The sequence below is a fragment of the Etheostoma spectabile genome, chromosome 22, assembly GCF_008692095.1.
Source record: "Etheostoma spectabile isolate EspeVRDwgs_2016 chromosome 22, UIUC_Espe_1.0, whole genome shotgun sequence".
NCBI classification, from domain to species: domain Eukaryota; kingdom Metazoa; phylum Chordata; class Actinopteri; order Perciformes; family Percidae; genus Etheostoma; species Etheostoma spectabile.
Window position 1 is genome coordinate 19,716,935 of NC_045754.1, and position 24,899 is coordinate 19,741,833.

Genomic DNA, 24,899 nt, shown 5'->3' on the forward strand with positions numbered 1-24,899 from the left:
GAAATGATTGCTGAAATGATTTCTGTCTTCTGTTGTTGTTTGTAATGAGAAAGGTTTATTATTTTATGAATTTCACAAATTTCACTATGACACATTATGCCGTAAACCGTTTAAATCTGAGCTTGCGCAACTCACATCTGCACTCGACTCACATCCGGTAGTGACAGAGGCAACGCAGCCAGAGGACATCAGCGGGGAAAGCCAGACAACGTTTTATCCATAAAATATCATCCAGTTTCATTGAAATCAGAGGTATGTGAGACTTAGTTCCGTAAAACACATTTCTCCCAGGAGACTGTACCCGCTCGCTTAAGTTAGCAGGTGACGTTATTTGCTGTGAATCTTGCTAGCATAGCATTAGCGATTCAAAGTTATTAACATTGTGTGTATCTGTCAGTAAATACAATCTGACAGTTTCAGAAGAAGACAAGCTAGCTATCCAGCCGTGTCATTGTCCCCAAAATTATATATATATATAGCTATATAAATAATATATAATATACCGGGATGTGAACTAACGTTATTCAGAGGGGCTTCCTGCAGCGCGTGTGTTAGCGCCATCCTGTGGTGTTGAGACTACGCCGCACTGAAGCGCCACACACTGTTGGAAATAATAGATTCACATTTTCTTTTTCTTTTAATGTACCACATTCATTCAGAAAGATAAACAGTCATTTTGAAAGTGTCCTATAACACTTTATTACAGACACCCTACAGCCAATCAGAATTGAGTATTGACCCAGACCATGGTATTTATACAGGCGTTAGAGGTGCAGAGTTTGAACAACAGAGGCACCGGTCTCCCTATTACTAGTCAAGTGCATCATTAAATTGATATTGAGGCTGATCTTTTAAGGTAAAACAGTTACATCATGTTGCTTTAACATTTTCAGATTGTATTTTTGCTCTTTTTTTACCAGTGAGCTTGTCTTAGGCTTTTGTTAATTAAGAGATTTAGAGCATAGATAAAAGTTGTATAAAGCAGAGCTCCACCCATCATGGCATTTACTGCTAATGAAACAGGTTGACGGTTGGTCATATTGCAAGCAGAAGTTGTGCCTTAATTTTAATACAATACATATAATATAAAATAGCTGTTTGCTGTGTTTTAAATGTGGAACATTTGGAAAAAAATGGCTCAAATAATTGGCTGCGTTGGAACAGATGCACATCATATTTTTATAGACTGTTACTGATTAAACAGAAAGGTCTTGTAAAGGTTTTTAAAAAGCCTATCTCTGTATGGATCCTTCCCATAATGTAGTCAAACACACATACTATTAATCTTGTCTATTAATCTACTCTAAAGCCTGTCAGTGGCAAAATAAATCACTTTTAGTGGACTAAGTTGACACTGCACATCTGCCCCATAGGGTTACATTGCAGCCCGGTATGTGGCCGCCGGTTACAGCGTTCACGCTTAAAACTGGACCAATTTTAAAGATTTTTGTTCCTATTAGTCACTTACACACAAAAAACATATAAAAAATAGGGTCCAGGTTGAAAAAAACAGTAGTTACTCTTTCAGTCACACTATGAAAAGTGAACAAACGCAGTAAAAACTCAGCAAACTCAATGTTCTGATGGCTGCGCAATGCCGTGGGCGTTCCCAAGAATGACATACATGCTCAACATTTTGAGTACTGTTCTGCTTGTTTTGTAAAATGAAATCAAGGTTTTGTAGACAAACTTGGTTAATATATTGTTTTGGTAGAAGTGTCAAAACCGGTAACATGTTGACACATATTGAAACATGCCAATTAATAACCCAGCCATACAACAACAAGGCAACTGAAGGATGAAAAGTCACAACGGTTTTGCCAGATGTCAGCTGATGTATACTATTTCATGACACAAAAATGACATATTTCATCTGCAAAAACAATTTTTCACACTTTTAATCATTTCAAGAGACATTGAACTGCACATGATATAGCAAAATGTACAGTCTGCACCTTCATATTTTTTCCCTCCACCACAGCAACCAACAGCTGATGCATCTTGGTTCCATGAAATGTTGGATTCCTATATAACCCAATAGTGTTATCATTTACCTCACATACTCACATTGTTTTTGTGCTCTGAAATTCAAAACATGATGATGAACTAGAAGTGTTAAGTTCCCTCTTTCTCTTCCTGAATGAGACATGAATGGACACAATATTTGTCTGGGTTATGTGAAATATAGAGTTGAATGTGTAATGTTTCAAAGCATTTATGGAAGTTTGCTATATATATTTTTTATCTTGTGAAGGTGTGTTGTTTTTACAAGAGATGTTAGCAAGCTGCTTTTTTTTTGGTCGTTGTAATCATAGCACTTTTTTTTGTAAATTGAATGCCTTTATTTCCTCCAATACCTTTTTTGTTTAAAACCTTTATTACAAATGTATAGATGATATATTTAGCTCTTTTAGAGAACAATAACATGTAAATACAATATAAAATGTTTTATTTTTACAGGTACAATTTTGACAGTGTTTTTTTCCTATCAAAGTGTCATTTTTGCTTTACTTGCACAAGTGTTCTGTGTATCTCATTGAGTTTTTTTTTTTTTTTTTAACAAACAATGTACCTTAAACACAGATTATTGTTGGCCTATTTCAGAAGGCTTTCTTTGACTATTCAACCGCTGGTTTAGGCGAGAGCACAACCAATAATGAAGCTTAACATGGACGATTTTATAGCACTTAAGGATATCATCTTTTCATTGGTTGTTAAATTAGTTGTTAAAAAGACAAACATAAAGATATACTGTATGTTTAATAACTCCTAGGGTGGTTTTGTCCTCCTCTATCATCCTTTGACCTCAGCGTGACATTATCTGAAAAAGATATTACTTGATTTCTTAGTGGTTTTTGCTTGAAAAGCAATTGGATGAAAACCAATTTCTTTTTTTTTTTACAATCAGCAAACTGCAGTCTGAACTTGATCTATAACCCATACTGTATGGATTGTATGATCTAGTGATTTGATCTGGGGAGAATAAAAGAAAAAGATAAAAACTGGGGATCAAAAAGTTGAAAGAAAAGAAATCTCTACCCCTTGGAGAAAGCAGATCCAGATTTGGAATCTTAGTGCGTTTTGTTTAGCTCGGAGCTCAGAAGCCGGAGCTGGGAATGACGTCACACTCGAGTTGAACGCGTTCCATCTACAAGTCATGTGGGGTTAGCTCTAGCCAGGTTAGCCATTGTTAGCAATACTAGTTGATACCAATCCTTTACGCTGTTTTTTGTGCATACAAACAGCACAAAGCGTAAACATGTCCACAGATGGAAGTTAGACAGTACTGTGTGTACAACGTAAGTGCTAATGATTTCATGTTACTTCTACAGCTTTAAATTGACACCTGCCAACCGCCAAATGTGGGCAAAAATTAATTTTGGCGGGTAACATTGGAAAGTTACCAGCCATTTTGGCTATTGATGAATGACGCAAACAACACTCTGTTTGAATCATCTGTTTTCCGCCAAGAAATGTGGGGCGGTGTTGTGTGCGTTTGGCTTGCACAGGTAATCTTTATCTGGCAACGCTAGTCGTAGTTCTAATCCTACATTTCCCATGAACACTTGTGTCATGGCGTGCCGTACAACTGTCAGCTACGCGTCTAGCGTGCGGTATCGATTACAAGCTACGCTGAAATGGAGAAGACGAACCGTAAAGGGAAGTTAGTTACGGAGAAAACAAACAAACGTAGCTGGGGGGAAATATGATTGGCTGGTAACTAATCTGCTAGCCGTGTTGGCAGGCAAAGAAGTTCATGTAAAGCCCTGGTTAGTACAGCTTTCACAACTGTTGATGCACGCGGCAGCCATGTTCAACTTTAAGCCCGGGGTACGCTGAGGTTGTCCGACTTCCGAGCTTGGAAATCACAGTGTCCAACTTTGACATACACGTCTTCCGAATGCCATTAAACCAATCAGATTCAGTTCATGATTCTAAAGCTAAGCTAAACTTGGGGGGTTGGGGGGTTGGGGGGGGGGGATGAAAAAGGGGGAAAAACCCAGAAGGTCTCCCACAGGTTGCCAGTGTGGGGACCGTGGAGACAGGAGATGCTCTTCAGTGAGAGGCCCAGACCTTTAGCAATTCACGTCAAACTTCTTGATAAGCTTCAGTGGTACCAGTGACCGTTTATTGAATGTGTATGTAAAAAAAACACTGCAATACTGCAATATATGTTTGGTATTGGATCAAGCTGCTAACATACTTCTAAAGCTCCTAAAAAGGTGCTACAGACTTCTTTTCTAGTTCTTAAAATGTATCATTTGTACATACAAAAGGATCCAGTTTAGCTGAACAGTTGGGAGCGTGTGCCTGGTTGTACTATATATAGCTACATATATGTATATATATATATATATATATATATTTTATTGTACTGTGACATTTGTAGTCTTTTTACAGACTTGCCTGTAATATCACGATGCCCTCTCCACCTGCGTTTTGTGATATGATGGGAAAACGGAGTCATTGCTCTGAGTGAACGTCTCTCGGCAGAGATAAAGGCATCGGTGCTGACGCTGAGAAAAACTCCACGGTACCGAACCGCGGTCCGGTACCGTGTGGCTTTTGTTACTCGCCGCATTTCAACGATGCCATCCGAGTGACAATGATGGACTCTGCTTATTCTCAATATTTTACTTCAAATCTATTTTACAAACTACTGTTGTATTTAAAAAAAAAAAATATAGGGCAGTTATTCACATAAACACACACACATATATATGTATATACTATATATATATATATATATATATGTATATGTGTATATATATATATATATATATATGTATATGTGTGTGTGTGTTTACAGGTTGTGTGAAATAAAAATGAATGCTGCAGCTTTTATCTGTTGTTTTTTTTTTTTAAACATTGACATCATCCAAAGAGGCAGATTATTTATTGTCTGGCAGAATAACCTGATTTGATTTACATACCTTGCTGCTATGAGAGAGAAGAGCTGCAGTCGTCAACTCCAGTGTTTTTTTTACACAATGTAATAAAAGTTCAATAAACATAAGAAGAAGGATCCAACTGCAGGTCTGTGTGGTCATTCCTAGAAATGTGTCATTCACTACGATTCTGTCTGCTTCTGTGTAGGCCACTGCCGACCTCACACCAAACCCATTCCACTGTCTAAGACTCTTTTCTAATATCAGAATGAAATCCTTCATAAGATCATCTCTCAATGCAAATCAATCCAGCTAATGAGCTAACGGAAATAACACCGGAAAAGTGTTTCTAATATCCTCCACTGGTCTCCGTCCAGAGCAATGGGATCTGTTGGTCCATCTCTTTAACTGTCTATGGTTTAATTACATGCTTTTGATTACTTTTTTTTTCTTTCTTTTTTTATTGGAGCTTTTTGTCATTTTTGCTGTTTCTTCCGAGTTTTTGTGGCTTTCTCAGACATTTGTCACTTTTTTTTCGAAAAGCTCTTCAAAAGTCTGCTAAAAAAGTTCCTTAGCCATCATAGAATTTATCAAATCAAGCAAAAACAATGATGACATTGCTGTTTCATAGCCTCAAAATGAAAACTCGCTGCTTCTGTGGGAATTTATGAGTCTCAAAGTTGTCAAATCGGCCAAGTTCTGCTTTGAATGTCACGTAATTGCAGTTTAAAAAACACTTTCCTGTGTTTTGGTTTGCTAGGCGGGCCAAGATTTATAACCTAAATTGATAAACGGGCCGGATCTAAATCTGCAGGGGCCCTGATTTGGCATTGTGATCTCCAGCAGAACTACAGATGAACAGGAAACTGTTAGTGTCTTCCATTAACAGAACATCTAACTCAATTTCACTAAGGGCCATGAAAATCCCAACAAGAGCCATATATGTTCAGTTTAATAACATGCTTTTATTCTGAAAAAGTCCAATATCTATGACAGCATTATTTATTACGTGTTTCATATAGTCTCCTCACTTACAGTTTGGCCGACAAATCCCTAAAAACGTCTGCAAAACCCTTCTTTTGCGATCACAGAGTTTGGCAAATCCAGCAAAACAAAGATTCCACTAAAAGCAGGCTGCCACACTGCCGACTCACAGCTTGAAAATGCAAACTCTCGGCTTCTGGGGGAATTTCTGAGTCCCAAAGTCGGCAAATCTGCCAAATTCTGCTTTGAGTGTCGCATAATTACAGTTTGAAAACAGTTACCGTCCTTTTGGTTTGGCGTGCTAGAGGCCCAACATTCATTGTGACTCTAACTCGATACGTGGGCCAGATCTAAATGTGTGAGGGGCCTGGTTTGGCTGGCAGACTTTGGGTAAGTGGTATGGGGGACCACAATGCAGAGGCCAGGAAGCAGAAATAAAGTCAGCGTGTAAAAATCCTGTTCATGTTCTCCATAAGGATTTTGATTATCAGCCATAATGTCTAAGCCAGGGGTCTTCAAGGCCAAGGACCCCTTAGCTGAAAGAGAGACGGATCAGGGACCCACCAAATGTAGTTACAGCCTAAAGCCTTTATGCATACATTTTTATAATATTTTTTTAATGCAATACAATAATAAGCTTTTCAAATAAAAACTGTTGGCATATATATATATATATATAATGTACAGTGTATACATACAGAAGTACATATACATCATATTTTAATGTCAAAATGTAGCACAGTGAATCCTTAAGCTTAACTTAATGGGTGGATAATGGATCTTTTGGCTACCTTCTTAGCTGTAGGCCAGTAAGCCCATCATCAATGATGTGTACATTAAAAAAAGATGTATCTATAATAATAATAATAATAATAATAAGGCTGCTGAAGGCTTTGGCACGCATAGTGGTAATATGTTTGATTCATGTAGATGTATATTGTCAGACATCTTTTTTTCAATCATCGAACAATAATTTGGTGGCCCCCCTGTAGCAACTCTGAGGACCCCCTAAGGGTCCCGGACATGTAATCAACATGGACATGTTATCAAGAATTAAAGCTATAGTACGTAGTTTCTGTCTCCCCCATGAGGAATTCTAAGGAACGACAACAGCACTGTAGGCGCATCCTCATGACACAAGCCCCCCCCACCCCTAGTCCACAGAGTTACTAGTAGCCAAGGAGGACACGGATGGACTCTTCAGAAGAGGTCATTATCTTCACGTGACTTGGGCTGTGCCATCTGATGTTTTATTATAATGTAAACTAGCCAACAATATAAAGTCCAGCTGAGATGATTAGACCATTACACTGCTGTGAGTACTTTTTTTGAGTTGCGTTTTCAATGCCGGTCTTTTACTAAAAAGCAGGGCTGTAGTCAAGACCACCTTAGTCGAGTCCAAGACAAGTCCAAGACCAGGACTAGTCAAGTCCAACACAAGACCGAGTCCAAAAAGGTTTGGGTCCGAGTCAAGACCGAGTCCAGATGAGAAAAAAAGGTCTTATGCATGACAGTATCAAGACAATCATTTTGGGTTTCACTTTCCCTCCAATATTATTCTCAACATAATAAAGACACCTGGACTCGGTCAAGACCAAAAGCCATGTTGGGCAAGACCAGTGGCCGAGACCAAGACAAGTCCAAATCCAAATAATAACAATACCATAAAAAAATGGTCTTGAGTCTGGATTTGAGTCCAAGACCGGACTCGAGTACTACAGCCCTGCTTAACAGAGTATTTTTTTAGTGTGGTATGAGTAGTAGAATCTGACAGAGAGTGTTATCATCCCTATCTTACCCTGAAGTTGTGTTTAGAATGTGATCATCTGTTCTTTGCATGCTGGGAAAGTCTCAGTGAAAAAGATTGAACGGGGCAAACACAAGCTCTGAGCTGTGTTACATGTTTCTCAGCAGTGCACCTCCCCCCCTCCCATCCCAAGTCCAATTTGTCAGTGTACACTTCCTAAACTATAAAATGCACAAAAAGTTGTCTAGTTGCTATTTAGGTTGCCTGTGGCATGCACACACGTGGTACTCACTTTTGACACACATAGGCTAAATATTAGTGTGTTTTACTATCACAGAATAGAAAAATTAAAAAAAAGTGTCTCGTTTTACAACGCCCTCCCCTCTTGCAGAAAGTGTAAACTGAGTTGAACCATCGGGATGAACTTGTTGAACCCAAACAGAAAGCATTACACACTCCTCAACACTAAGTGGCGGTGTGGCTGGATGGTGTGTGTGTGGTGTGTGTGTGTGTGTGTGTGTGTGTGTGTGTGTGTGTGTGTGTGTGTTGTGTGTGTGTGTGTGATGGGGTTACTGGGATCAGAAGAAGAAGGAGAGGCGATACGAATCACCATGAAGGCACTATACATTTACTATCTATATTTAATATCACTCACATTTTTAAAAGAAACAGGGTTGATGAGTAGAATTTAGAATAAATGTAGGCTACTCTGACATGATGTTATACACTCCAATAAAGTAGGTGGCGGTATGCACCTAAAAGTTGTTTGCAATCCGCCATCAAATAAGAAAAGAAGAAGAAGCTGCTAATCAGTCCGCAGCAGACTTCAGGCTGCGCACGCAAACGCGGTCTCCACAGTCTCCACCACGCACGATGCCTTCACCTATCCCCATTACCCGCCTGCTGCCTAACCAGTCCCTGGACCTCGGGACCTGTAGCAGCCCGCTGGCCAAATACTCCTTCGGCAACACCTTACACGTCCCCGCTCAGCGGCCCCACAGCAAAGTTGCCAGCCGGCTCTGGTCCACCGTGATCCACTGGAAGGAGCTGCGCTCCGTGGAGCCTGTGGGCTCCGGAGGGTTCGGCTCCGTCTACAAGGCGGAGTACCTCGGGGACACCGTCGCGCTGAAGAGAGTCAAGAAGTGCACCAAGAACAAGCTGGCGTCCCGGCAGAGCTTCTGGGCCGAGCTGAACGCGGCACACTTGCGCCACGGCAACATCGTGCGCGTCATCGCGGCGACCACCTGCGTGCCGGTGGATTTTGGAGACGAAAGCAGCATCGGGACGATACTGATGGAGTTCGTGGGGAACAGAAATCTGCAGCAGATCATTTACGGATGCGCGGAGCCGCTGGGGGAGGACCGGTGGCTCAGGTACTCCGCGGACATTCTACGCGGTTTGCACTTTCTGCACTCCCACAGTGTTGTGCATCTGGACATAAAGCCAGCCAACGTGTTGGTGTCCTGTGAAGACGTGTGCAAAATCTGCGATTTCGGCTGTTCCGTGAAGCTGGACCACGGGTGCGAAGAGAGCGCTATCAGCCCGCAGGTGAGCCACGTAGGCGGCACGTACACGCACAGAGCCCCGGAGCTGCTGAAAGGCGAGGGGCTGTCTCCCAAATCGGACATCTTCTCTTTCGGGATCACCCTGTGGCAGCTGATCACCAGGGAGCAGCCGTACACCGGCGACAGACAGCACGTGCTCTACGCGGTGGTGGCGCACAACCTGCGGCCGTCCGTCCAGGACCAGCCGGTGTTTGGCACCGAGCGGGGGCGGCTGTATAGGACTCTGCTGGGCCGGTGCTGGAGCGGTGAGGGCCTCTGCAGACCCAGCGCCCAGGAGCTGCTGCCTCACCTGGAGCAGCTGCGCTCCAACGTATGATTTTTTTTTAATTTTTTTTTTTTATTATTATTTCATATAAATGGTGCACAGATGTGCGTTTCATAAAATGGGACATGTTTTAGGACCATTCTAGAAGGCATGTGTCGGCACAGGAGGAAGCGTGGACTACCCATTTTCTTATGGTCACCATAACGCCGAACCTGGTTTGAAAAACAAACAATTAAGTGCTATCTTGTTTTACGGCGAGACTAGAATATTCCTTATCATTAAAATGGATTCACTGCCATACGTCGATGTAATGGTGTAGTTCGGGACGTGCAAACGACAAAACACTCATTGTAACAGAAACCGCTTTGAAAAGTGTAGCTAATGCCGAACCTGGATTTAAAAAAAAAGCCAACAATTAAGTGCCTTGTTGTTTTTCGGCGGAAATAGAATGTACCTCATTTAAATTAATAGACCACCATAAGGTAATATAATGGTTCAGTTCGGCACGTGCAGAACCCACGACCAAACACGTCTTGGAATAGAAAACAGCTTTCAAAGAGTTTTGCAACGCTCATTCCGCCTGAATTGATGCAGTTTGGTTGCATACTAAACTCAAGTTACATGTATTGTGTGTCAGCGTTGGTAATTGTGTCTAATTGAAGTGGCTCACGATGATGGAAGAATAGACACTGTACACTTGTTTTCTTAGCAGTATGATACAATTGTGTCCCAAAGAAAGGCGTTTTTTAAAAATGTCCTATATTTGAGTGGAATTTGTTGCAAAGTCCTCTGAAACAACGTATCTACACCGCTAGAGGTAAAACTATTCTCACGTTTAGTTTTAAAGTATCACTTAAACAAGACAGTCTACAGACTAACATGTGTATTTGCACATTTTTTTTAATGCAGATTTGCTATTAGTGTTGACAAAAAGGCAGATACTCCGTAGTATAGAAAGGAAACAAATGTTGACCTAAGGAGTTGGATGGATAGATGTTATTTCAACTCAATGGCAGACGTTCTTCACTTTTTGAAAGACAATAGATATTTTACCACCCCCGCCCCCCCAACCCCTCCTTCTAGATTTACGGTTGGTTAAGATGTACTGTTGGTTAAAGTGTACACGTTGCCATCACACTACATTACAGGTCCTTCTACATAAACAACAGTTTTAAAGTTTTACTCCTGCACTGATGACCCATCATTGTCGTTTCGTTTGACAACTCAACCATCCACACTTCATTTACCGTGAGAGTTATAATGGACTTTGTTTTAGCCATTTTTCTTAAACCAACCAAATGTGTTGTAAATAGTTTTATTTGCCACGATGTGAGATGTCAATGTTGTTATGTGAGATTTAAGTGTGATAGGTTCATTAAAAGTATTTTATACTGGGCATTTGGCATCTCAGCTCTTCTTCTCATAATTTCCCCAGGTCACCAGTATGTCTCAGGGCTAACATGCACAGGTCAGACAGACAAACACAACCTCCATTTATTTCAGAGTTTCTTACCTGAAGTGCGTTCAGACTTTGGGAGGACGAGAACACAGCTGGTAAGGTGCATTCAAACCCAGGAACATCTCACTTTTAGATGGGCTCTTTGTGCTTGGGCCCTGTTCCAAGAAGCAGTTTTACAGAGCTGTTTGAAACAACTTCGCAGAGAAGAAATAATGGTGCATTCATTCCACCTTTTGGTATCCCCTCAGCTCGCTTGGAGGTAGTACTAAATGAAGTACCTGTTGGCAGGTACCAGGGACCTTTTTTCATAATGGAAATCCCAAAAAGCCGAGTAGAGTGGAGGCGAGTCCAGCAGGTACCATGTAACAGAAAAACACCATTAGATAGTAACAGTGGATAGACAGGTAAGGTGGGAGAGGGATGGGGGATGGACTTGAACCTGGGACGCTGACTCAGCCAGCATGGGGGCATGCGCTTTGGTGAGCCAGAGGTCGCCCCATATTTGAGTGTTTTAAGTCTACTTGGCACTTTTGGTTTAAATCTTGTATATTCTATCGTATTCTGTTTCTTTCTCTAACTGATGTTGTGTTTTGTCTCAAACAGGTCTCTCTTGAGAATCAGACCAGAGGTCTGTTGCACAAAAACAGGATAAGGGATTAGGCCGGGATATTCCAGTTATCCTGGATGAATTTAGCCTTGACTTGGTTGCACAAAAGCAGGGGCACCTAAGTTACCATGGAGATTTATTCTGTGCAGCTAGCCTGCTCCTGGCCAGGCTAACGGCAAGGATTTATTAATCCTGGAGCTGTTTCTGTTCACTCAGCAGTGGTTTTACCTTATTGGGTTTACCTTATTATTATTATTATTATTATTATTATTATTAATATTATTATTATTATTATTAGCCTGCATTAAAATACAATGCAGACCTTGCGTTCTGTTAAAGAAAGCTGCAAAGGTGCATCTATTTGAATGACTTCAGTTATCAATTAGACTAGGTCAAGCCTCGCTTTATCGGTTACCCTGGATTTATAAATTCTGCTTTTGTGCAACTGCCCCCTTGTGTGTCCCAAGGAGGTGTCCTGTGTAAAGGTATTAAAAAAAAGGCCATGCATAAACAGGTCTGACTCCAAAAAATATAGATATAAGAGATGAAATGCGAATCAAACTCTAACGTTGGGTGAATTAACTGGCAAGATATAGAACAGAAAACACAAAGATATTTTGCAGCAGCCATTGCTTTTTATACACATTTCACTACAGTCTGAAAACAAGACACGCCTGAGATAACATCACATGTTTGCTTGATTTCCTGTTCCAGTTACTGTACACCACTGCTGCATTGTAATGCAAGTGAAGGGACGGAAAGATTCCAGTTCACCGATCATCTTCCTGCTGTAAGAAACTGCTTCATCTATGTGACATACAGTTAACACGATAGCAGGGCAAAGGAGTCACATCAGCACACTGAGACACTAAACCAGGGGTCTTCAACATCTTTTAGGCCAGGGACCCCTAAGCTGAAAGACAGACCGAGTAGGGGCCCCCTACCTCATATATGTCTACGTTTAGATACGATTGAGTTGCATATTAAACTGGGCAGAATGGATGAAAAGCTATTATTTATGCATCACGTTTTAATGTTAAACATCCATCTGGAAGGCACAGTGACACCTTAAGTTTAGCTGTATAGTGGCTAGCGTACCATCCATGTGTAAATATTTTTTCAAAAATAGGCCAATTTATATTTGCTGTTAAAATGTTGCATTCATATTAATGTATGTGTTCTGACTTATTATAATTCTTGAAATAAGACACACTGTTTGGCGGCCCACCTGCGCTAACTCTGAGGACCCCCCTAGGGGTCCCGGACCCCTTGTTGAAGATCCCTGCGCTAAACAGAGCCGTGCTAATGGAATGTTACACATACAGTACATTAAATACACTGATAAGCTCATCTGAAGTATAGTATCTGAAGTATTTGGCTTCTCGACTTGACCGCTTCACTAACTGATTCAGCACCTAGTTGTGCCGTACTGCGTTCAAAAAAATAACTGCAAGGATAGTGTGTCAAAATAGAAAGTCTTCATTCAAATGAAATTCTTAATTGACACCGCTACAGGTAAAACCATTCATTTATCATCACGTTTAGTTTTAAAGTATCACTGAAAACAAGACAGTCTACAGACTAACGGATGTATTTGCACATTTTTTTTTCAATGCAGATTTGTTATTAGTGTCAAAAAGCATATACTCCGTAGTAGAAAGAAAACAAATGTTGACCTAAGGAGTTGGATGGATAGTTGTTACTTTAACTCCATGGCAGAAGTTCTTCACTTTTTGAAAGAAAATAAATCTTTTAAAGTGTACACTACATTACAGGTCCCTCTACATAAAAACAGCTTTCAAGTTTTACTCCCGCACTGATGACCCATCATTGTCGTTTCATCTGACGACTCAAACCATCCACACTTCATTTACCGTGAGAGTTCTAACTGACTTTGTTTTAGCCATTTTTCTTAAACTATGGAATCAAAATTTGCCAAATTTTAAAATGAAATGCCTAATTTTAAACTAAGCCATGACTCATGGATTAGAGCATGACACATGGGCACCACATCCAGTGTTACGGCCTGGCACACAGAGAACACAACAACACACTCAACAAATCCTCGAAACATTTCCTGACAATTTGCAGTGCAACATCGTCACCTAAAAAAAACAAAAAAAATAGAACAATTTCAAGCACTGAAGGAGATGATAGTAACCAGTAATATGCCCCGACCTGATGAATGTGTGAATTCTTCTATGTCGCTTACACATCTTTCAATTCAGTGTTATTTTGTTATGAGCTGTAAGAACATAAAAACACCATTAAAGAAGAGAGAAGAAATGTGTATTTCACGAAAAGTATCAACCCTTTAAGATAAATACTGTACATAATTAAAGGAATACTTGTATTGCACTTACATAAAAAGGGTTGGACTCACAAGGGACTCATTGAGGAAATAGAATATTTGCAGCAGAAGCCCAGATGTCGAAAAAACCCTGAACCCTACACTTCCAATAATGCAATTCCTTATGTTTATTATGTCTTTTCATCAGACCACCCCTGTCTGGTAAACAGCCACATCTTTTAAAGGCTGTCTGCTATGAATCCATGGAGACTCTGTGGGTTAGGGTCTGAAACAACGCTCAGCTCTCCTTTGACTTGTATTACTGGAAGGTGCCGCCTCATCATTTTCATCAGCTAGCAAACAACAGAAAAATGCCTAACAGCTGCTGTGTGGTGATATTCACTACCGATAGGGTAAAGAACCCATAACTTAAGTTTTTATAAGCTGCCGACCTGAAAAATCGAGCTTCAATAAAGACAAAAGTGAGAAATCAGCAGAGAGAATGGGGAGACAGTAGGATCCTGACACCAAGCTAACATTATGTCCGATGTTACGTTTGCAGCAAGCATGTTGTTACAAAGTCAAGTATCCAAATGTCCGTTTTAGTATAACTATGTGTCTGTCAGACATAACGTTAGCTTAGTGTCTTCCCATTCTCTCTGCTGACCCCTTACGTCTGTATCCACTTTTGTTTTCATGAAAGCTCAGCTTATAAAAACTTGACCCTGTTGGTAGACTTTAATGTGCGCTGTCTCTATAGTCTCCATCATCCTTGACATCACTGTGACATCATCAGGGTTATTTTCCTGGACGTAACAAAGCTTCTCCAAAGCCACAGAATATGTATTAGCATATTGTCTGCCGGAACACAAAGACAGGATCAAAGTATTGGTCAAATATTAGTCTGGATCTACAGAAGTTTTCCACTTCCTCTCTCTGTGTGTGTTGCCGTTCACAAAACAGGTGGACAGACTGAAACATAATAGGCATACAAGGTCAGTATGGTAGCAGCTAATAAGTACCCAATCCACATGTTAGCAAAAACTGCTCACAGTAACAAAGTACGGATAATATGCCATTTCACTGAGAACCATGAAAATAAATATTCTTCATTTGCTTCAATAGAACAGCTAATGGCAGTATATGACAGCTCTGTGCTGCAGGGATCACATGATGGTGACTCTTTCTGGTGAAACGTGGGCAGCCGAGCCCACCGGCTCCAGGCGCTGGCACCGGTAGTGACTGCTGTCCACGCCGCGGCGGATCTGGTGCAGCTTGCGGGCCACACAGGGGAGCAGCATCAGCACCTTCCCCAGGATGACACACACGGGCAGGGCCAGGGCCACCACAAAGCTGGGGGGTAGGTAGAAACGGTAGGCTTCCTCCTCGAAGGCTCTCTTCCAGCCAAACAGCAGGCCGTGCAGGGTGGCGATGAGCAGAGCGATGTAGCCCAGAGTGGACTGGAGCAGAGACAGGAAGACTCATGATGGTACATACAGTAATATAGCTGCTGGGATCATACAGCAAAGAGAGGGGAGCCAGCGAGTCATGTCAGCAGCGCTGGAAGAAGTATTCAGATCCTTTACTTACTGTAAGTAAAAGTACTAACACCACACTGTAAACATACTCTGTCACAAGTAGAAGCCCTACAGTTAAAATGTTACTTAAGTAGAAGTCTGTAAGTATCATCAGGAGAAATTTACTTTAAGTGAAAGTACCAAATGCATAATAATGTCTCACATTTTAGAAACTGGGAACAATCCAAACAGTTCTAAGTGTTTAATGGTCTACTTATTTCAGCTAGACATGTAGGCCGTTGTATTTAAAATAAAACATTGTATTGTCAGGCAGCATGCTCCTACTACTTTTTTTAAGCCATTTGAGAAAAGAATCTTACAAATTTGTACACCATTTGGGAACACATGATAGTTGCCAAAAAAAACAATCCTGTAGAGCCTGCATCCTGGTTTATATATCTAACTGCTCTCCGACTGTCTTCATCATTCTGAAACCAGAACACAACAAATGTTGAGGATGACTCATTTTCACCCCTGACACCAAAAAAAAGAGGCAAAAACAGCAACATAAGTAACTTGACTTTACATTGCATCTCCTCTTTTTCAGTGTAGCTTGTAATCAATACCGCACGCTTGGTGTGTAGCCGGCGGTTGTACACTGCGTCACAACATAAGTGTTGACGAGGAGCGGTGCCAGATAAAGATTATGTTTTCATGCTAAACACACAGAACCGACCAAAACAGACTAATCTGGCAACATTTCTGATTTCTGATTTAATATTCAAACAGTTGCAGTTGTTCTCTTCATTCATCACATGGCTAGTTACCTGCCAAAGTTAATTTTCACCCGCATATGGCGGGTTGACGGGTGTATATTTAAAGCCATCTAGGTAGGGTAGGAATATTGGCATAAACTGCATTACTAATCTCTTTTGCTTCATTGATTGATCATTGGTCAGAGACACTTAGGGGAAATGAAACAAGGCTGAAGTTATTTTAAAAACCTAAAATATTAAGGGCTTTTGAAAAAAACATTCTGGAACCCTAGCAGCCACCCCCTCGCTCCGCCCCTGCGTGAAAGGACAAGTGCATGCTGGGGAAAGTTAGTTTTTTGTATTTTGCCCGGCTGATTTGACATGCTCGCCAGCATGGTTAGCAGTTACAGCACAGGCAGCAGCAGTGGCTGTGACAAACAGCTCTTGGAGGCAATTATGGTACAACCCCTAGAACCCAAATGCTGCAACTTGTATCAAGTTGTACTCCTTCTTCTCAGAGTTGTAACTCAGTCAAATCTGAAAATATAGATATGATGCACATATTCTTAGATTCAATGTGACTTACACCTTTTGAGGATATCATTTAAGTGTCCACTCGAAGAAATCTGCTTAGAAATTATAGAAAAATACACTCTCCTACCCTAGAACATGCTGGAGAATCATCATGCCTTTAAAGTGTTCATCAGTATAATCAATAATCAAGTGTTGACAACCCCGGGTTATAATCATGAGCGTTGGAACCATTGTATGTGAGTCTCCTCCCCTGATCTGGCAACCTCTTTAGGGGGCTTATCCTTAGGTGCCTAGAACGAAAATATATTTTTTTTGTTTCTTTCCTGACATCTTTGAAACAGACAAATGCAATGATTAATGTAGGCCTATGTTTTGACAGGATATTGAACATTATTAAAATAAAATCCAGAGCACTCTGCTTTAATAAATGTAGTCTTAATGCAACTAGAAAGACTATTGATGCAGTATCATTTGAAATAAAATGTAGAAATACATCTTCAGTCCTTACCATACCCCCCAACCTTTCCATAAGTTTCAGATAACGTAAACCAGCCAAACTGAGCCCAAGCTTGATGTTGTTGAACAGATAATAATTTTGCCACGAATTGCCATGTGTTGATATTAAAGCCAAGGTGCTATTAGCAAGGGAGGACCCACCCATATTTTTTGTCTGCTTCCTACACCCATGGTAATATGTTTGTACCTGTATGAAGCTGAACTCCCTCCAGTTGAGCGTGCTGTGGACCGAGGGAATGGAGGTGATGGCCAGGAGCGACAGGAGCCCAAGACTCATGATCCCAAAGGAAACATACATCTCCACCCTCCACACCTCCTCCTCATTCCACGCATTCTCCACATTAGCATGGACCTGCCAACATAGAAAATGCTCAATCACAATCATCATCTTTCACTTGTTGTTTTATGTGTGGTGTGATGACCCTCCCTCTCGCTTGACATTTTCCCTGTGAGCGGTTTCAGAAGCAGTCTGATGCTGCGTTCCGGGCAACCCGTAACTTGTGTTTTCACAACCTTCTACCCGTGAAAGTCCCTGGAACGGCAGTCAAACCCGTAACTTACTAGTCGTCAACTCGTACTCTCCCAGGTACAGTTTGGACGTCACACACACATAAACAACAATGGCAACCCCTGTTGATGCCGTACAGACGCCGTGAGAAATAGACACAAAAAGGCAATGTAAAATAATTCCACACATTGTAATCAAAACAATACACATACGATTTTGTACTACTACAGGGTAAGTGTATTAAATGAAGCTGAAAACATGTCGCCGACTAGAAATCACTAGTATCAGTTAGCGGCTAGCTAACGTCAACGTTAGGTAGCTGTCAGAAAATGACATAATCACTGTTTTGGCTAACCCTTAGTAGTTCTGTCAGATTCTCTTCCAGACCGTGGAACCATTGGATAACATGTCTGTATATTAGTCACTGAACATTGTGGAAGGCTCTGTATTTGGTATTTTTGTGTTTGTGTATGTTTTTACTGTGATATGGATCCCCCTGGATCTGAAATAAGGTTTATATGAACGTAGGGTGACCAGACGTCCCCGGTTTTGGTGACCTGTCCCCGGCTGGATCTGTCCCCGGAAATGTCCCCGGTTTTCATTGTGACTGACAGACCCAAAATTTGGAATGAAAGAAAGAAAACACTGACCAAACGGAGCCGATAGTTGCACACCCTACACACGCAGGCTCTAGGCAGCCAGAGCCAGCGCTGCTCAGACCTCAGAGATGTTTTAGAAAGCCGTATTTTACAATGCTAAAATGACTGATTATTTACATGGAGTCTGGTGGGTTTAGCGAACACAATTTTGTAGACTTTTATGTTTTAGAAAATAATCTTAATCTTTAACAGAAAGGTTGACCTCCTTAGAAATCCTGTTGTCAGACAGTTAAAATATTAATCTGAGTCTGTAAGCAGCAAAACGAGCACTTTTATGAACGTAAATACCAGCTGGACAAATATCCAATTAACTTCCATTGTAGCTTGTTTCTCTGCTGCCGACTGCAGCGATCTCGTTTAATACTGGATCGATGTCAAAGGAAAATATTTTTGAATAGTTTTAATTGTATCCGATACTCAATGAGCTGTTGCAGAAACAAGCCTGAAGCAATAAAGCAAAATCTGTCAGATAGATGTAGTTCAGTAAACATTACAACATTCCCCTCTGAGGTGTAGTGGAGTACAAGTATGAAGTAGCAGCAGGGGTGATTCTAGGATCAGACCTTTAGGGGGGCTCAGCCTCTGATGAGAACAGCTCTAGCTCTAGTGTCCCCGTTTTAAGTTTTACAAAAATAAAAACTTGACGTGATTTGGAGGTACATACGCTTCTGAGCTGAAAATGTCCCCGGATTTTATCTGAGAACTCTGGTCACCTTATATTAACGCTAATGCTAACACTAATGCAAGGACCGAGGAGCGAGCATTTAAAAATGGGGTAAGGTGTTGACATGGCGATTGAGAAACAATGGTATTGCCTTTACGTGAATACTGCTTGTAAACACACTGTGTGACTGTTGACATGGCACTAACCTGCTGGTAGGCAGTGTTGAGCAGCAGGTACCTCTCAGACCTCCTCATGGGTAGACAGAGGCTGTAGAGGACATGTACAGCAGCCAGGAAGAAGCTGAGGAGGCCCAGCTGTTTGCGGCTCTGCAGCCAGCCCTCCAGCCAGTGCGGGAAATGCCTGTACTTGGTCCCAAAGTAGAGCTGGTGGGCGGCTGCCAGCTGGCCTGCCAGGTACACCAGGGCCAGGAGAGTGATGGCAACAGTGGGCAGTGTCCGGTTCACCATCTCTATGGGGATCTTGTAGAAGTCACTCTGCTTATATTTCACATATGGGTGGATGATATCTCGTACAAAAGAGTAAGCAAAAAAGAAGATGGAGAGGGCCACAGCAGCAAGGACGGGGCCCTTCCAGCCAGGAAATAACCGTATGGGAATGTTCTCAATATCCCGCGAAGAGGACAGGGTGCCCATGTCAACTGGCAAGAAGTTGAGCTGGCGGGCTAATTCCATAATCTGCTGTCGAGCCTCCACCGAGTCACTGCAGATGTACACCTACACAGAGCCAGGGTTACAGAGAGGAAGATATGGTTGGATGTAGGGTGAAGACAACCACTCTGTGACATCTAGTGGTAAAAATCTGGGTACTAGTCCGGTCCAGGGAGGATGCGTGGGATTTCCAACTTTCTGGTTTATTTCCCTGCCTCTGTTGAATTATTATTGTCCTGGGTGGGGACAAAATGTTCCCCACTAATTCACTATATAATATATGTTCAATATACAGTATGTTCTTCACCAATAGACCAATAGACTGCCAATTGGAAGATTGGTGGTTCGATCCCTGGCCCTGCAGTCCCATGTTGAAGTGTCCTTGGGTAAGACACTGAACCTCCGAGTTGACCCCGGTGCTGCGCATCGGAGTGTGAATGTGTGTGAGTGTTTATCTGATGAGCAGGTGGCACCTTGTACGGCAGCCTTGGCCACAGTGTATGAATATGTGTGAATGGTGAATGTTTCCTGTATGATGTAAAAGCGCTTTGAGTAGTCGTTAAGACTAGAAAAGCGCTATATAAATACAGCACATTTACATTTACATATTATATACCTACAATAAAAGTATTCTAAACTAAGTTAGTGTGGCATAGAACGAGAAATTCTGAGCAGGAGTTGCTAGTTGTATTTAGCCGCTACACAGCTCAGAGGTTACCAGCGGCAATTTGTTCAGCTGCCAGTAGGTGACTGTGATCCGGGTACAGTCAGTACCATCACTACATGAAATTCTTTTTTATTTATTTATTTTCAAAGCACAGAATATGTCTGATTGTACCTGTGTGCTGGCGTCTTTTGGGCATCTCTGCTGCATGGCCCAGGCTGAGATGACGTTGAAGCCTTTGACCGTGATAGAGTCTGGCAGCAGTAAAGCCAGATACTCAGCGTTAGACTCTGGATACTGGTTCACCCTCCTGTTGTTACTCACATCCACCAGGATCTTGCCTGCAGGACCACAAGATCAACCCCCAAACACGTTCATTTCCATAGTTAGAGGGATTAAATTCACACTCAACTTTGGCTGACGTTCTGTGTTAAATTCATCTGAAATAGGGTGATTAAAACGGCGGAGCGCATCACAGGGGATTAACCTGCCGTCCCTGCAGGATCTCCACACTGACAAGTGCAGGAAGAGAACCAAGCGGATCATTTCTGATCCCAGTCACCCATTCCATGGACTTACCAACAAGCCGTCATTGGGCAGAAGGCTCAGAAGCATCCGGTCCAAGACCAACGGATTAAGGGACAGCTTCTTCCCACGAGCCGTCAGGCTACTCAACTCGCAACAATAAACTTAACACTGTATATAGCTATGTAGCTACCCTAGACTTTCCCTATTGTTATTTTCATGCACACTGCATCTTTGCACTGTAACATAGCTTCCTAGCTACCATTGGACTTTGGTTAACTGTTATTTATATGGTTATAGGTTGTTTCATTTGTATTTATTCAACAGTTTTTTTTCTATTATTACTATTATTGTTGCACTGTTGGGGAGGACGGGATACAAGCATTTCATTGCGTAAAATGTTATTGTTATGACAAATAAAAACCTTAAACCTTGAATCACGTTGAATATTAAAAGTAAAGCTGAAGCTCATATGAAGCTTCAGTAGTCTGAGTTAGATAATTGAAATGAGTATCCCCCAGAGTTGGTCTTTTTGTGTTACTCCCTCTTAGTGTAACGGCAGCTCAGCTACAGAACACTGTCCTCAGCTGTCTACTGATCATCAGCTTAACTATAGGATGGTATTTTATTTAATTTTTTACAGAGAACACGGACTGTGGACTTTGTCCCTCATTTCTTACATTGCGTTCTACTGAAAAGTTGTCACTGAACAGACATTGTGGACAGTAGGAATGATTACATATGGCTTGTAGGTATTACCGTAAGATGGACTTTGAAAGATCAGAAACTTTCCTGTAATATAGAGCAAACTCCTTATCAGAATCAGAATCAGCTTTATTCGCCAGGTATGAGGACACATACGAGGAATTTGTCTTTGGAGCATTGTTACTCACACTGTGCTTACACATACATATCAACCAAAACAGAAATATACACACTAATATATACACAATATATACATACTCTAAACAGAAACAATATAGAGGCATGAGTGCAATGAAGAGATCATATAGTGCTCATTTATAGTGCTCATATACTCATTATTAGTGTTATCAAGGAGCACACCAAACTACTAGCTTGTTGGACTACATTGTGTCTTCCTTTTAAGAGACGCTTTCATATTTTTGACACATAAACCTATTTTCCTATTTTGCCAGACATTGCTTTCCTGATTTGTTATGCAATTGCATTCAAGTCATCACATACCAGCATAAAAGATTAAGCGGTAGATTTGTCCCACTCATGAATTATGAAAGACAACCCACTACCCAAAAGAGGTCAAAAATAATGGTTCAGGGGGCTCAAAACATGTACGGAAAAACAGGAAGTGTCTACCTTGCAAAATTGGGGGCTTAAAGAACACGACAGAAGCGTAAAAATAAATAAATCTGTTGTCAAGATGTACAGTACACGATTCCTAAATAAACGACCTGAAACTTAGAGAATTATCATTTCCTTTACATAGATAGACATTTGCAACATAAATTGAATGCAGGAAATTAAGTGTTTAACCCCCCCATTTGAGGAACCCCCCCCAATGTCCCCCCACAAATGTTGAAACTAAACCTATGCCCTTTGTTCTCAGTCTGTATGTGTGTGTGTGTGTGTGTGTGTGTGTGTGTGTGTGTGTGTGTGTTGTTAGCTACCTTCCAGTAGATGCTTGAGGTCCCACAGGACAGAATAGTGCTCACGGCGGATGGCCAGGAACACAATGCTGGCTTTCCCCACAGCGTCTTCATGATGTGTCACATCCACCACATGAGGAAACGACTGGGCTGCCAGTTTGGGGTGGCGGCTGCCGACCACCACATGGAAGCCACAACGCAGAAGGCGGGTGGTCAAGCACTTGGAGAAGTCACCTGAGCCCAGGATGGCAACTGTGGGCCGGGCAGGTGGACAGGCAGTTCCTGTGTCTCCAGCTCTGCTCTTGGCGCCGTTGGGCAGGAAGCAGGCCTGCGCGTGGCGGAGGTGGTGGGAGGACGGGGCTGTGAGGAACACAGGGCTCCTGCTGCCGCCCAGCATAGAGATGGAGTCCATCCTTCCTCCCTGTCACTTCTTCTTCCCACTGGTTTCTACTTAGGAGGATTTCAGCGGGTCTAAGGGAGGAAGGAGGAAAAGGAAAAGGAGGGAATTAATTCAATGATTGGTTTTCTTGGGTATTTATTCTTGACGTCCTGCACGTCATTACAGGTAGAATAGTCTGGAATAGTGGAAGTACATTGCTAGGATAAAGCCTGACATGTCAGGCGTTGACCGACACTTTCCCCGTTCTCAGAATGAAAAACTAGCAAGCTACATGATAAAAATGGCAAGCCATGAAGAAAATACTTCTAGTTCTAGTTAATCTCTAAAGAAGTGATTTGCAATCAATGTGGTGCAATGGACAGCACATTGGACTTTTAGTAGTAGCTAATTTCTCAAGAGGTGATTCAAAGGTTGTGGGTTCGAGTCCTACTAGAATTGTCCTTCAAATGTTGCATTTGATCACAAAACAAAGCCACTTTCATAGTATTTCAACCCAGCATGTTTCCCTAATATCTGACGGCATTCTGTGGTCGTTTCTTTGAATTAATGGCTTACAGAAATTATATTACATAGAGGTCCTTTAAACTGTAAGAAAGCAGTGATAATAAAAGTATTACATGTTGAATTAATATCTTAATGCTTTGTTTTTTGTGATAGCGGATATTTAATGAAGCAGGCTCTGTGGCGCAATGGACAGCGCATTGGACTTCTAGTACTAAATAATCTCTCAAGAAGTGATTCAAAGGTTGTGGGTTCAAGTCGTCCTTTAAATATTGCATTTGTTCACAAAACACAGCCACTTTCATAGTATTTCAACTCAGCATGTTTCCTTGATATCTGATGGTACTCTGTGGTCGTTTCTTTGAATTAATGGCTTACAGAAATTATATTACATATAGGTCCTTTAAACTGTTCTAAGAAAGCAGTGATAACAAAAGTATTACATGTTGAATTAATATCTTAATGCTTTGTTTTTTGTGACATCGGAGCATTACTCAAGCAGGCTCTGTGGCGCAATGGACAGCGCATTGGACTTCTAGTACTAAATACTCTCTCAAGAAGTGATTCAAAGGTTGTGGGTTCGAGTCCCACCAGAGTCATCCTTTAAATGTTGCATTTGTTCACAAAACACAGCCACTTTCATAGTATTTCAACTCAGAATGTTTCCTTAATATCTGATGGTATTCTGTGGTCGTTTCTTTGAATTAATGGCCTACAGAAATTAAATTACATATAGGTCCTTTAAACTGTTCTAAGAAAGCAGTGATAATAAAAATATTACATGTTGAATTAATATCTTAATGCTTTGTTTTTTGTGATAGCTGATCTTTAATCAAGTAGGCTCTGTGGCGCAATGGACAGCGCATTGGACTTCTAGTACTAAATAATCTCTCAAGAAGTGATTCAAAGGTTGTGGGTTCGAGTCCCACCAGAGTCGTCCTTTATTTATATATTGCATTTGATCACAAAACACAGCCACTTTCATAGTATTTCAACTCAGCATGTTTTCTGATGGTATTCTGTGGTCGTTTCTTTGAATTATTAGGCTCGTTCGAGATGAGCCAGGTCTGCGCAGAATCGATCACCGGCAATCGTGTGCCCGTTTGCATGCCGTTAGATTTGGGTCCGACTTGATCCCGACTTGCTCTGACGTCTGCACACGTGGGCAAAAGGAAATCTCCCGAGAGCAAGGCAGACGCAGTTCTGAGACGCAGGCGCGCAGTTGCTTTTCACCGACTGCAAGAGCCAGGCGGACCCAGGCGGACCCAAAGCATGCTGGGAAACGCCGGCCTCTCAGCTGATTTAACACCTGATTGGTTTACAACATGATGACGTTTTATATAAACTTTTTTCATCGTTTTTGAATCGGAGGGATTTTAATTACTATTTGTCTGATTTAAAGACTTATTCTGTCCAGAACACATGTGGTGGGGCTAATAGTTAAGTTTAGAAGTCAGAGACTAAATCTGAGCAGATCACGGATCATCTACAGTGTGTTGTTAATTAAAATCAGCATCAGATCGCATGTAGAGAACTTTGCCAGCTACTCTGTCATAA

General features: G+C 41.5%; 2 protein-coding genes, 1 long non-coding RNA gene and 2 other non-coding genes across 5 annotated transcripts in view; 3 read left to right on the forward strand and 2 right to left on the reverse strand.

The window, feature by feature from the left end:
• LOC116672150 (uncharacterized) overlaps positions 1-6,169 on the reverse strand; it is a 12,447-nt gene extending 6,278 nt beyond the window's left edge. The window contains exons 1-2 of the long non-coding RNA XR_004327479.1: positions 6,040-6,169; positions 1,645-1,648 (exon numbers count right to left, since the gene is read on the reverse strand). This is a non-coding gene — a long non-coding RNA (uncharacterized LOC116672150). The remainder of the gene's footprint in view (positions 1-1,644; positions 1,649-6,039) is intronic.
• A 2,260-nt stretch (positions 6,170-8,429) lies between these two features.
• On the forward strand, positions 8,430-10,377 carry mos (v-mos Moloney murine sarcoma viral oncogene homolog). The gene has a single exon (XM_032503794.1). It carries the CDS (start codon positions 8,494-8,496, stop codon positions 9,499-9,501), a length of 1,008 nt encoding a protein of 335 aa, XP_032359685.1. The 5' UTR covers positions 8,430-8,493; the 3' UTR covers positions 9,502-10,377.
• Positions 10,378-12,199: 1,822 nt separating this feature from the next.
• steap2 (STEAP family member 2, metalloreductase) lies at positions 12,200-22,908 on the reverse strand. Its single transcript, XM_032503792.1, has 5 exons — positions 22,463-22,908; positions 20,466-20,632; positions 19,166-19,693; positions 17,316-17,480; positions 12,200-15,266 (listed from the first exon to the last, which is right to left on the reverse strand). The coding sequence occupies exons 1-5, from the start codon at positions 22,851-22,853 to the stop codon at positions 14,973-14,975; spliced, it is 1,545 nt and encodes a 514-aa protein (XP_032359683.1). The 5' UTR covers positions 22,854-22,908; the 3' UTR covers positions 12,200-14,972.
• Positions 22,909-23,843: 935 nt separating this feature from the next.
• On the forward strand, positions 23,844-23,941 carry trnar-ucu (transfer RNA arginine (anticodon UCU)). Its single transcript has 2 exons — positions 23,844-23,880; positions 23,906-23,941. It is a non-coding gene; the product is annotated as a tRNA-Arg (tRNA).
• A 240-nt stretch (positions 23,942-24,181) lies between these two features.
• On the forward strand, positions 24,182-24,279 carry trnar-ucu (transfer RNA arginine (anticodon UCU)). Its single transcript has 2 exons — positions 24,182-24,218; positions 24,244-24,279. It is a non-coding gene; the product is annotated as a tRNA-Arg (tRNA).
• The last annotated feature ends 620 nt before the right edge of the window (positions 24,280-24,899 follow it).